The sequence below is a fragment of the Sus scrofa genome, chromosome 15 (genome assembly GCF_000003025.6).
Source record: "Sus scrofa isolate TJ Tabasco breed Duroc chromosome 15, Sscrofa11.1, whole genome shotgun sequence".
NCBI lineage: Eukaryota > Metazoa > Chordata > Mammalia > Artiodactyla > Suidae > Sus > Sus scrofa.
In genome coordinates, this window is record NC_010457.5 from 95,595,411 (window position 1) to 95,607,835 (window position 12,425).

At 39.7% G+C, this 12,425-nt stretch overlaps 2 protein-coding genes across 19 annotated transcripts in view; one reads left to right on the plus strand and one right to left on the minus strand.

The window, feature by feature from the left end:
- The window catches only part of GLS (glutaminase), a 92,616-nt gene extending 81,997 nt beyond the window's left edge, over positions 1-10,619 (plus strand). For 2 of the 4 annotated variants that reach the window (XM_021076053.1, XM_021076054.1), the window contains one exon: positions 53-2,891. In XM_021076053.1, coding sequence (XP_020931712.1) covers positions 53-209 — 157 coding nt within the window. In that variant the 3' untranslated portion in view covers positions 210-2,891. Of the gene's footprint in view, positions 1-52 lie in introns of all 4 variants that reach the window. The other 2 variants (XM_021076050.1, XM_021076049.1) reach the window with 2 other exon arrangements.
- Positions 1-12,425, minus strand: part of STAT1 (signal transducer and activator of transcription 1, 91kDa) — a 53,124-nt gene that overhangs the window by 2,210 nt on the left and 38,489 nt on the right. For 5 of the 15 annotated variants that reach the window (XM_021074657.1, XM_021074655.1, XM_021074656.1 and 2 more), the window contains 2 exons: positions 12,010-12,109; positions 241-371 (listed from right to left, as the gene is read on the minus strand). In XM_021074657.1, coding sequence (XP_020930316.1) covers positions 241-371; positions 12,010-12,109 — 231 coding nt within the window. 15 annotated transcript variants of the gene reach the window in all.

The window sequence follows — 12,425 nt, forward strand, 5'->3', positions numbered from 1 at the left end:
TTTGTACAGAAGTTACCTAATGACCCAGCCCATGCTGTGCTACTTTGTTTAGGTGGAATAACACACCCATGGATGAAGCACTGCACTTTGGGCACCATGATGTATTTAAAATCCTCCAGGAGTACCAAGTCCAGTACACACCTCAAGGAGATTCCGACAATGGAAAGGAAAATCAAACCGTCCATAAAAATCTTGATGGATTGTTATAATGGTATTAAGCCCAAGATTTAAATCACTTACCTATTTAATTGTGGAAAATGATTATGAAGAACGTGTGTATTTCTATCTGGTAGTGATGTATATTTTACAACATTTGTCATTTCAGTGTTACTGGAGTTATCTTCTTTGTGCGCACAGGACAAATCTGATCTCTTTGGGAAAAAATAGAAATAAAACAAACTCCCTCCATAATGTGAGCAATATTTACCTCGTGCATTGTATAATTTGATGTAAAAGAAATAGTTACCAATGCTAGCTTAACTGTGTGGTCTTGATGATTTACTTCTGTGTATTTTGTGAATTTTCAACTTATAGTAATGATCTGCTGATATGCATTTATAAATTAAACTCTGTTGTACAGTCTGTCCAAGTGGGTCAAGGCTGCCATTAGAAGCAAAATAGTGTGATTTTCATGACTTCAAATATAGAGTTAGTGTGAGTGTTTGAACAATATGCACTTAGGGGTATGTGTTTAAAATGTCTCCCATTATCCTAGTTTCATGATGTGACTCTTAAAAATCCTAATAGTTAACAACTGTTAGTAGGATAGACCAGATCTGATTAGACTTTATCAGGGAATCTGTTTAAGATATGTTCAGTGACCAAAACATATGTGTGAATGTAGTTACAATACTTTTGAAAAAATTTCCTTTTTCTATATCCCCTTAGTCCAGCCTCTCTTCTCAGATATTTAGCTCTTTGCCTCTTTCCTCTAGCTGGGAAAGAGGGTGCTGGCATACTATGCAGTTTTGATGTTTTCCACAATAAATCAGAAAATGCCTCATGTATCTGGCATCCAAGCTATAACTATGCGATTTGCCTGCAGGAGATGAACCAGAGACAAATTACTAAGCTAAGTACAAAGTAGTCAAATTCATCAGCCAACAAAAAGAAGGGGTATGCTACTATAGCTCTTAAAGAAAATAATTTTCAGCTTTCAGGATAAAGATAAATCCAGAAGTGCTCTAAGCTACCAAAGTTACCATGAAAGGTATGGGAACTGCTACAAATAATATTTGTTTTTAAACCTGTTTTTAACAGTCTGCATCAATACAGTTCTGTTTCGGGGATCACTTCTCAATCACTCCAGTTTTCTCCTGACTCTCTATTTTTGATGGACTTTATAGTTTAATAATTAGAAAAGGTCATTTCATCCTTTTAATGGAATTTTGGTTTCTGCTTTTTTGCTATCTGCAAAAAATTCTAAAATCCATATGTTAGAATACCGTTTTTTTTTTGTTGTTGTTGCCACTTAATTCAAGAGTTATTTTCCTTTTTAAAATTAACAAAGCTGAGATACAGTTTGGGTGAACTTGTAAAAAACAATAAAATGGTAATAAGCTTTAAAAAAAGGCCATTTCATCTTAAATTAGAGACCCGTCATTTGTTTTGGGGAGAAACTGCACATATGTTTTATCCTATCATACCTCAGAGATACAGGAGCATGTTAGTGAGGATTTCAGATATTAAGCACATATAGGCACACACACACACACACAAATGGACTTCTTTGCAGCTGTGTTTAGTGAAATGAGCAGAATCCTCAACTACATGAGTGCTGGTTGTTACACTAATATAGAAAATTCCCTTTTTTCCTCTTTTCTGTCACACACTCTTGTTTTCCAAGCTTTATCATGCCTAGTGGCTCCTTTCCTACTCCAACAGCCTCCAAGTGTGTTGATTATCACTTCTGGTCTAAATCAGTGGCTTCAGCAATCACCCTCTTACTACCTACACAGCATCTCCTTTGGTAGCACCATGGCCAGTGTTCCTTAACTGAGCTGCATCAGGCACAAAGCCATCCTCATGTGTGCTTCTGTGGGGAATATGCTGTGTTCCTGCCCCATGGGTCTGTCAAGCCATGTGGACAGGCAGTGTTTGTAAAATGCTGCAGAGGAGGCGCACTCTCCTCAAAGATATTACGGGGTAGACACTCTAAGTGAAATCAATTGAAATAACCGCTCAAACAGTAGCTTGCTTTGTATGATTTAAATGAAACATTAAGATGGTTCAGTTATGCAGCTTGAAGACTACAAATGATTTTGAGGCTTTTCTCTAGTAAAAAGAGTTCTATTTGGGAACAAAGTGATTTCATCTTTGCTCAGATCAAAACTATCTCATGAAATCTTTGTGGTTTAGATAAATGTGCCCTCATTTACTCCTGAGGTTATTTATGACTGTACACTGGTTCCTGCTCTGTTCGCTGTTGGCTGGTAATAATTGGTTTAAATGCTTTTAACTGGGCTGTTAACTCCTGTCATCAGTATACTCCAAAGATCTTTTTGTTTTGGCTTTAGGATCATATGTTCCGCTTTTGTATCATGAGCACTCTATATGGTAGTGTTTGTTTAAAGCTTTGTATACATTTTTGATTCTGCTGGTCTCAGTTCTACTTATCTCACTTTTGAGTGTAATGTGCTGCCCTTTAGCTGCAGAGCTGGATGAGCTATTGCCCATTCAATGCTGTTGTCTGCCTGGCAGGGACTGAGTGACCTGATGTTGGATTTAAATTCTTCCTGGGGATTGTACGGCTATGAATGTATTTGCTTCCAGAACCTCCCAAAGTGAATCTAATCTTAAAACTATAAGTTGTAAGTATTCTGAATTTGGAAAATATTTATTTTAAATGAAATCAGGTAGTGTTGCTTTTTACAGCTTAATAAATACATGTATCAAAAAAAACCACCTGTGAAAAATGATTTTTTTTTTAAACTAAAATTTTCTCTGACATCACTGGGTTAGGAACGCCACCAAACACAGGGACTATGTCTAGGCATTTCTAATGTACACTATGTGACAGGTACTATATATGGTGTCGAGTGGGAGTTACCACAATAATTAAGATCAAAATCCTGTAAGCAGGTCATCCTTGAAGTGAGAAGATGGGCCGGCATGTTTCTAATCCCCTAGAAGTGAACATTGTCCTTTTATAGGTAGAAAGTACTCAGTAAATATTTGCTGCATTGAATCATTCAACATATCTTTCACTGGGAGGCTTCTCATTAAAGATGAGAGGATATTTTCACAAAGCCTTGACATTGAATTGGGGAGCTGAACCCAGTGCTGCCACAGAACCCAGGGTCTGAGTAGGACCAGCTGGTAATGGTGGCTCCCGTCTGGTTCATGGGTGTGTGGAATGGCATTTGCTCCCAATGCCAAACCCCCTAAGTCCACAGGTTTAGGGTATGGTTTTCTAAACAGAGAAGGTACATGAACACCATTTATACTATGGCTGTGCATTTTCAACTATCAAAGCTGCCTGTCACAGTAATGTGCTTTGCTATAGCAGTGAAACAATGTTTGTCTGCATTACTGACATTTTAGAACTGGAAGGGACATCCAAAATCTCTCATCTAAACCCACCCTTCCATAGGTGAAGCTAAGACTCAAAAACGGGCCATGATACAGAACTTTGTAACGTGTTCTTCCGCCAAGTCCTATCACACTGTGCCCACTATGGATGGAATATCCAGCTACTTACATATTAGCCAAATGCTCACCCCGTGGGGTTTTAAGAAGCAGAAATGCCACAATGCTAAGTCCTACAAACTGTGGTCAACTTAAGCTATGCACATATATACCTGCAGAGGAAGCCTGTCATCAGTGCAGGGGAAATGGATGCATAATCCCAAATAGTGAAAAATTAAATACTTGTTCTTGATACAATATAATCATTTTTGTTTGTGTGTTTTTAAGGGGCTGGGGTCATCTCCCTAATTCCACTTGCTAGTCCTCATCGTAAAATGAGTAAATGCATAAATCACCAAATTCACAAATCACAGGAAGCAGCCTAGAATATGTCAGGTGGCCCTAAAAAAAAAAAAAGGCTTTTTGGGAAAGGGGTACTCTATAGTTACATGTGGAAAGAACGTGATTTACTATAAGATTGGGAAGGTATGTGTGTTTGGGGATGAGAAATATTAGAAAATTAAGTCAGTTATTAAAAAGGGGCAAAGAATGGGTATTTTACTTCCATTCTAGCGCCTGAACTTAACTCCAGGCCCCCATGTGCCCCAGGCTTGCCTCTCACTAGCTCTCCAAATAGTCAATGAAGAGTCTACTAGGAAGTAAGTCCGACAAGAAGTCATAATAGTGAAATATTAAGACCACTTCATTCATGTACAAGAAATAAGGAAAAGCTGTAAACAGACACTGACACTATAGTATCAAAGTGGTATAACACCATTAAGAAATACAGAATTTGCACAGTCTGACAAGAGGTATTTGACAGTTTTCTGTCAAAAGTACCTTTTAGGTACCTTTACATTTGTTGTATACCCAATATAAATTTAATAAGTTTACAACTGCTTAAGTGTAGTTTTTTCAACTGGCCGAGTAAAGATATTTAATTTCTCAGTAGAGCAGACACATAACCTGAGGTCAGTTCACCAAAACCTGCAGGATGAGTACTTTTAAGTCAGTATCATTTAAGAGCTATATAAACTCTTATTAGAAGGTTCTAAAAACAATATTATCTTTTTGCCTTGATAAAACTTCATTAAATGCCATTACTTTGAAATTGTGTATATTTTTGTATAACTTTTAAATTATATGTAGCTTTTGCCTATGTTTGCTTCACAAAAGTTTTCTTAAGTTTTAATACGTTAAGATATTTGTAGTAGGATATATGATCCAGTATCTCAGTACATCCTAAGTTCCACAAAAGGAGAGATCTTTGTTTTAGTTTACTAACTTAGTTTCCAAACATCTAAAGTTGTGTCTGGCTCATGGCAGGTGCTCATATATTATCTGATGACAATATATTATCTGATGAGCTAATAAATGAATGTATCTTAACTAACTAACTAAAAGAAGGCACTCCAGTAAACACCCCTTACACTCTGGGAACACCATCCAAGTTCAAAAAGTAGGTACCAGAGTTTTCAAAACAATTCCTAGTTTTTTCCTGGGTAGTCCGATATGAACGGAGTGCTTTATTCAATTAAAACTTAATATTCCACCTCAGCGTACATGCAACAAATAGACTTCTATCACTTAATGTCAAATAAACAGCAAACTCTATTTACTGCCATCTCAGAAAATTCTCTGCAGAAAAAGGAGAAGTTTGTCCTGAGTGGTGCATAAAAGTTCTATGCTTATAAAATACATTACAAACTCCTTACCAGAAATACTATATATGTACATAGCTCAAGTTGACCACAATTTGTAGGACTTAACATTGTAGCATTTATGCTCCTCCTAAAACATACGAACATTCCTTAGCCAGAATTTACTTGGTGGCTTCTTGTAATGATCAACTATATAAGCATACAAACTTATACTAGCTAGGCAGGGCATTATCTACTTCACTCCCTGGAGAAATACAGCTCTTGATATTCATTACAAGGAATCTCTATTTCCTGGATGTAAATATGGCAGGGAGATGAGAACAATCATATTTGCTGAGGCCAGAATTCAACCTTGTACCACTATTCCCTGATAATAACTCTTCAAACAACAGTTGAGTCTAACTGCCAGATGTACATCTAACCTGGTGATCCTGTCTTACCATACTATTTTTTTTTTCTTGCACACAATGCCTTTTACTTTGAGAAGGTCACAGCTTTCTAGTTTATAACATCTTTGGAGAAAAAAAAAAAAGTCAACTTTCTGTATGGGTGCAGTAACTTCTCAGAAAGTAATATCTTACCTCATCAAGGAGATATGGATTTCAAATGCTGCTATGGAGACAATAGAGAGTCCCATTTTACATGTATTTTAAAATTAAAAACTTACATTATGGCAGTACTAAACTTCATTTTAAAATAAATGCCAAATGATGTCTGCATCTGGAAGCAGCTGTGGTCACCCAGACCAAAGGACTTTTGTTTGTCTGGCTTTTTACAGTACCCATTATGGCTTGCTCCAATGTTTCCTCTCTGATCTCTTCCACTGACCTATCTTAATCTGGGCGAGAAAGGGCAGTGCTTAGAAAAATGTTAATCTTACTTAAAAATAAGGACATATTTTGTATTTAATCATAAGGAGAGATGAGAAAAACATCAAGCCTACACATAATGCCAGTAACTTTAAAAATCTTTACACCAAATATTATTTATAAGAGACTAACTTTATAATTCTAATACTTTTTAAAAGTAAACAGTCTCTTGGCTAGGGCAGTAGAATGAAACGATGCCAAAGCATTCTTAAGAGGGCAGAAATACGCCAAATAGTTCAATATCAGAAATTAGAAACAGTGTTTTAAACTGTTGTCTCCTTTCTTCCTTCATAATTTCAGTTTAAAAAGTCGAGGCACACCCAGTCAGGTTCATGTCAATCTTCTCATGTAAAAACTGAGAGGAGGCCTTAATTTGTGTTCAGCACCAAGGAAAGTACCAGGTGCATATTATCTTTAGCACAGTACATATACTCGAGCTTTAATTTTAAAAGGGACTTCAAGAAAACTTCATCCCCACCAGAAAAATAGAGTATTGACATAATATGACTGTGGTGGTGATCTTAGAAAAGTAAGATGCAGCTGTAGACAGTAGTCTGTGCAAGTTCATCCTGAAGAACTCTGTCAAACCCACTCCCTAACCCACTTTATTGTGTGTCAGTGCTAATGAAAGGAGGAGGTAAGTAACAAGACACACCTGACAACAACATCATCCACTCCAAAAAGAGTCTAGAAAAAGCACAAGAGAGACAGTGGAATCGTTTGCAATGTATTTGTGACAGAAACACATTTATCAGTGAAAAACATTCAATTCTTATGCAGGTACACAGGATGAGTCTTCAAATTATTTGATTCTCATAATCTCTGGTTAATGATTTGTCAGTTACTACGGTTTCTCCTCAGTTTTGAAAGTTTTATGACCATGACTAAATACTAGCTAATAACAATAAAGACAAGCGAACACATTTAAGAAGCATGCATTAAATTTCTGAGTTTGTCTCCATCTACAATTAACTTCAACTTTTTGAAAAGTAACAGGATTTTCCTTAAGACAGCCATTAATAGTCTGGCTCCCTTGATAGAACTGTGAAGACAATTTCATTTACTAGTGACCACGATGAAGGAAAAATACATTCAGCTTTGAAGATTAAAGTTTAAACAGAAAACACTACTCATCAATTTGGAAAGTTTACTTCCTTCAAATGATAGTAGCCAGCAGCATAAAGCCATAACAGAAAAGTCAATTCTCCCAAGAGAGAGAATTTGTCTACAGCTTTCAATGGCCTGTGTGGAAGATACAACAAAATCGAGAACACAACTTTTATGCCCCGCCCAGATACAGGATGGCTGGTTACCATCCATAAAGAGTTGATGTAATCCTATATATAAACTTAACTTTGCACTATTTCGCAGTCAACACTGGAAAACTTCCAGCCATAATTAAAGCAGAGAGAACAAATAAGAATTTTCCAAAACAAAGCCAGCCAATCCCTCCTCGAGCAGTTGTCTAAATAACCGTGTGATCTATCCTAACACCTCGAATAGCTGGGCACCGACTCTCATGGCATTTGCTAGATGCTGATAAACTTCTCACTCTCTCAAAGGACTCTCATTCTAGTCCTGATATTTTCGGTGTATCTGAAAACCCACTCTGTGGAGAGGGCCTTTCAATTTTACCTTCAGTAAGATGCATGAAGCCCTTCAGAGTGACAGATGTTTCTGAATTAGGGAAAAATCCACTTGCTATCAACAGGGTGCAGCGAATTTGCTGGCCTTTCTTTCATTTTCCTAGAAACACAGAATGTGAAGGAACAGAGCACAGGAGGAAATCACAGGTGGAAAGGGAAACTGTCGCCAGAGAAGATGAGAAAAATTCATGCTCTATACTGCATTCATCTGTAAAAACAAAATGTGGTTACATTTATTACCCTGATCTTGTGAAATGCAGCCTCAAATATTTAACATTACTGTGTGTTCTCTAACAGAGCAATACAAAGAGACATCCCACCACAAAAAATTCACCATGGGATTAGAGGGCCTTCAGCATGTGCTATCCTTTTTCCTGGCCTATTTGAGACCTTTTATATCTCTTAAGCTGATGGATTATTACTCTGCAGCCTACGGGCTTAATTCTGTGAATTCATCCAGGCTGCATAAAGCTTTTTGCTGTTATGCAAGTCTGCAGACAGAGCAACGTGGCAAATCTCATGCAAAACAAGGGTGAGGCAATGCTGAGCTGTATGCCAGAGAGAGAGAGAGAGAGGGATGTGGGGGAAATGATGAATTTTCCTTTGAGGCCACTCAGTAGGAATAATAAATGAATGTGTTTCAGGTACAGGCTAGAGTGTACTGAGGTACACTTCCCTCAGCAGTGCCTCCTGCCCAGCTGCCTTGAATGGGGCCCCTCGTGGGCAGTGAATTGCTCATCCAAAGGACACCAGACCACCACCGACTTCCTGTCTCATTTCCATACTGGGTTCAGCCCTCAGACCAGGTGCTCTTGACCAGGGGTGTTCTGTCCTCCCGCAACACCTGAAGATGTTCCGGGTGGTCGTGACTGGGGTTTAAAGCAAGGGTGTGCTACCAGCATCTAGTGAGTAGGGGCCAGAGATGCTGCTGAACATTCTGCCATGCACAGGAGAGCCCCACAACAGGGAACTATTCAGCCCCAAACACCAACAGACCAACAGACCCAGCTCTAGACTATAAGCCTCTTGAGAACTGAGTTTTGTTTTTTTTTTTTTTCCCCAAACCCAAGTACTCAGTAGTGGGTAGTACAGAGTGGATGCTTAGGAGAATATTTTAGATTAAAAAGCACAATGAAGCTTTTGCCCCTATGTTTCAGTCACGTTGACAGGAAAAATATATAAAGATGGTGGTCTTTGGAGAGAGAGAGAGAAATCCTGGATTCAAATCCTGTCACTGTCTCTTACTAACTGTGTGATGAAGCCATGTGTTTTGTTTTGTTGGTTTTTTTTTTTTTTTTGTCTTTTCTAGGGCCTCTAGAAAATGGAGGTTCCCAGGCTAGGGCTCTAATCGGAGCTGTAGCCACTGGCCTACGCCACAGCCCCAGCAACGCGGGATCTGAGCCACATCTGCAGCCTATACCGCAGCTCACGGCAATGCCAGATCCTTAACCCACTAAGCAAGGCCAGGGATGGAACCCACAACCTCATGGTTCCTAGTCAAATTATTCAACCAGTGAGAGGAACTCCAATTTTTTTTTTTTTTTTTGGAAGCCATGTTAATTAAGCTCTGAATCCCAAGGTCCTCAACTACTCGAAGGAAGCTAATAGTCCCCAGCAGACAGGATTTGTTGAAAGGATTAAATTGTACAGCATATGTAGAATGCTTAGCATAGTAGATCAAAAATAATAGACAATTAATAAATGTTCCTACTAGTATTACCAGCTTTGCCCAAAGGCCTCAAGGAGAAAAGACTGGGCCTCATGTAGTCCCAGAGGGAAAAGTTACTTGTACAGGAAATCCAGACTGAGCAAATATTGAGGCCAGGCTACAGAAAACACTGGTGCTCTGTCTCATAGGAGCCTGCCGTCCTCCTGCTCCTGAGGCAGCACTGGGAGTTGGCCCCAGCCCCCCTCCCCCAGGTCCAGAGATGCAACCTCCAGACGTGGCTGAGACTGGCCGGCTCCATGAAAGGCCTATTTCAGAGCATACGCCCTAACTCCCAGAGCAGATGCTGAAAGGGAACTGTGGCCAAGGCTGAGGACAATCTGGGACAGACAAGGTGAGTCCACCCACTTCGGAAATTAATCCAACTTTTATTTTGTCCAACTAGTGCTGTGCCCGCATTACAGCTCGTTTTAGCTCTTTAAATCTTCTATGGGTTTAATCTGGAGATGTGTGTGTGCATGTGTGTGAAAAAAAGATTAATTTTCTTCTACACAGAAATGAATGAAGTCATCTGGAAAAGAATGGATGGCTCCTGGGCAGGAGGAGAAGGGGATCCAGAGCCATAAAGCCACTTCCTGGCATTTCTTTAGAGTAATTAAATTACTCTCACAGTATCATTCCGAGAGCACAGAGAAAGCAGTCACACTGCTTGCACAGATGGAAGGGACTAATCCATCTTATTTTCTCAGGGAAGGTCATAGGGAATAATGGTATGACAGAATGGAGCTCTGATTTTCAAATCCCAAACAAGGCCTCTTACCCAAAGGCTACACTGCCTTCGTCTTAATAAACCAGAATAACACACACTCAGTACCAAGTGCAAATAGCTTCTCTGGGGTGCAGGTTTTGAATGAATCAGAGATCAGCTTTCTGTGGGAGGCATTCCAGGAGAGTGGACAAGAACACTCAGTCTTGAAACTGCCCAAGTGGATTCAAATATTCATTCCCTCATTTACTAACTGCTTGATTTTAGTCAAGGTTCATAGTTCCAGAGAACTTGTTCCATGTCTGTAAAACGGAAAAGAAAAAAAAAAAAACCTAACTCAGAAGGCGGCTCTGAGGAACAACTTACTACCTGCGGAGGGCCCAGTACACAGTAAGTGCTTAAAAAGTGTCACCTGCGAAGGGTGGTGATGACCATGATGATGATGTAACTTGCTCAAGAACAAGAAAGAGGAAGAGGAAGATCATGACATTGTCTGGTTCCATCCATCTATCTTATGTTTTCTGAATAGGGCTTTCCACTTATTCCATTTTTGGTTTGGGCTTACAAAGCACTTTGGAGAAGAGCTGGGAGCTACTTTCCAAGAGAGAATGCCACTTTACACATGTACAAGGTTCATTTTTCACTTGCCAACAGGAACATAACTATTTGGCTATTACACTATCTAAGCTTTTTTTCTAAGTGTTTTTTTCAGATTCAACAATCAAAGTACAGTCTCTAAAGATTTTAGCTTGTACTACTTTGGATGAGGGGTAAGACTGAGAGAAGAGGTTACACATCAGAAATTTGAGTCTAGGCAGACCTTACCGATGGCACACAAACGCCTTCCCTGAATGCATGGATGTGTGACCCTGGGTGGCGGGGGACGGCCCCCTCTCTCCCTCATCCTCTGCCTCATCACTGAGACACTGTCTGTGCCAAGCACTGGGCACAGTGATGAAGAAAGGCTAGTAATGACTCAGAGCATTTTTAAACAAAATTAAATTTTAAAAAATGAACTGGAATAAGCTTCATGTGGAAAAGAGCTTAAAATTAAACAGCATCAGCAAAAATTCAGCCCATCAAAAAAAAAAAAAATCTTTAAGAGGAAGGCTTGCAGGTTGACAGGCAAACAATACTACTTGACACACTGAAAAACATTCTCCTCAAGAGAGATTCATGCTTTTGGGGACCACCCTGTTTCCATCCCTATCCAGACTCGCATTATCTGGTTCAGTCCTTGAACTTTTCACTCCTGGCAAGCCTTCACAGCTCCAGGTGCTGGTGGTACAAATTCCTTTTCAAACATAAGGCAAGTAAAACTGTTTCATCGTGGCTGAGTCTCTACGACCACTGTACCTACCAAGCATCAGTCTCCTCACTTCTTAAAAATAACACCTCCTCACCCCTATACACAGTGCTGAAATGACAGGCCAATGGAAAACATTTTCTCATCAGAGAAATCTTAGTTCCCTAAAATATGAGATTTCTACATGGACAACTTTAAAAGGCAGAGTGGAGAACTTTTAAATATTTGAAATGTCATCATTTTTTGCAGTGCTAAGTGCCAGGCATAAAAATCCTGGTGACAACGTGGCTTGTTTAAACACAGTAGGCTCCAACTTGTCACAACTCATCTAAAAAAAAACCTTCTGGGCTCTGCCAGGGGCTCCTTCCCATGGCTCACAGACAGGCCCAGGGTCAGCCAGGTGCCCTCCCTGCCTTAAAGAGTGAATAGTGGGCATGCTCTTCAAGAACGTCCCCGTGTCATACTCACCATGTCAAATTCTACAGGGCCCACCATTCGAGACACCTCGTCAAACTCCTCAGGAGACATGGGAAGAAGGTTGTCTGTGGTCTGAAGTCGAGAAGGGTGACTGCAACAGAGAGAAAAAAATAGGAAATGTTAACATCTTGACTATGAAAGGAGTGGTGCAAACTCAGCCATTTCATTGTGGGCCTGTGACTGCATCATTGCTTTAGATTTTTACTTCAGGGAAATGTGTACACTTGTAAAATACATTCGAAAAAACACAGACTGCAAGAGGTTCATGTGCCCAGCCCAGCCCTTGGGAAACACACTGGACTCTATAGAGAGGTGAGTGAGAAATAACCAGTCTGGATCCTGCGCCGCTTCTGCCTGGGTAAACCTGGGTGTGAGCGTGTGCAGCATGTCACCTGCAATGATGACCC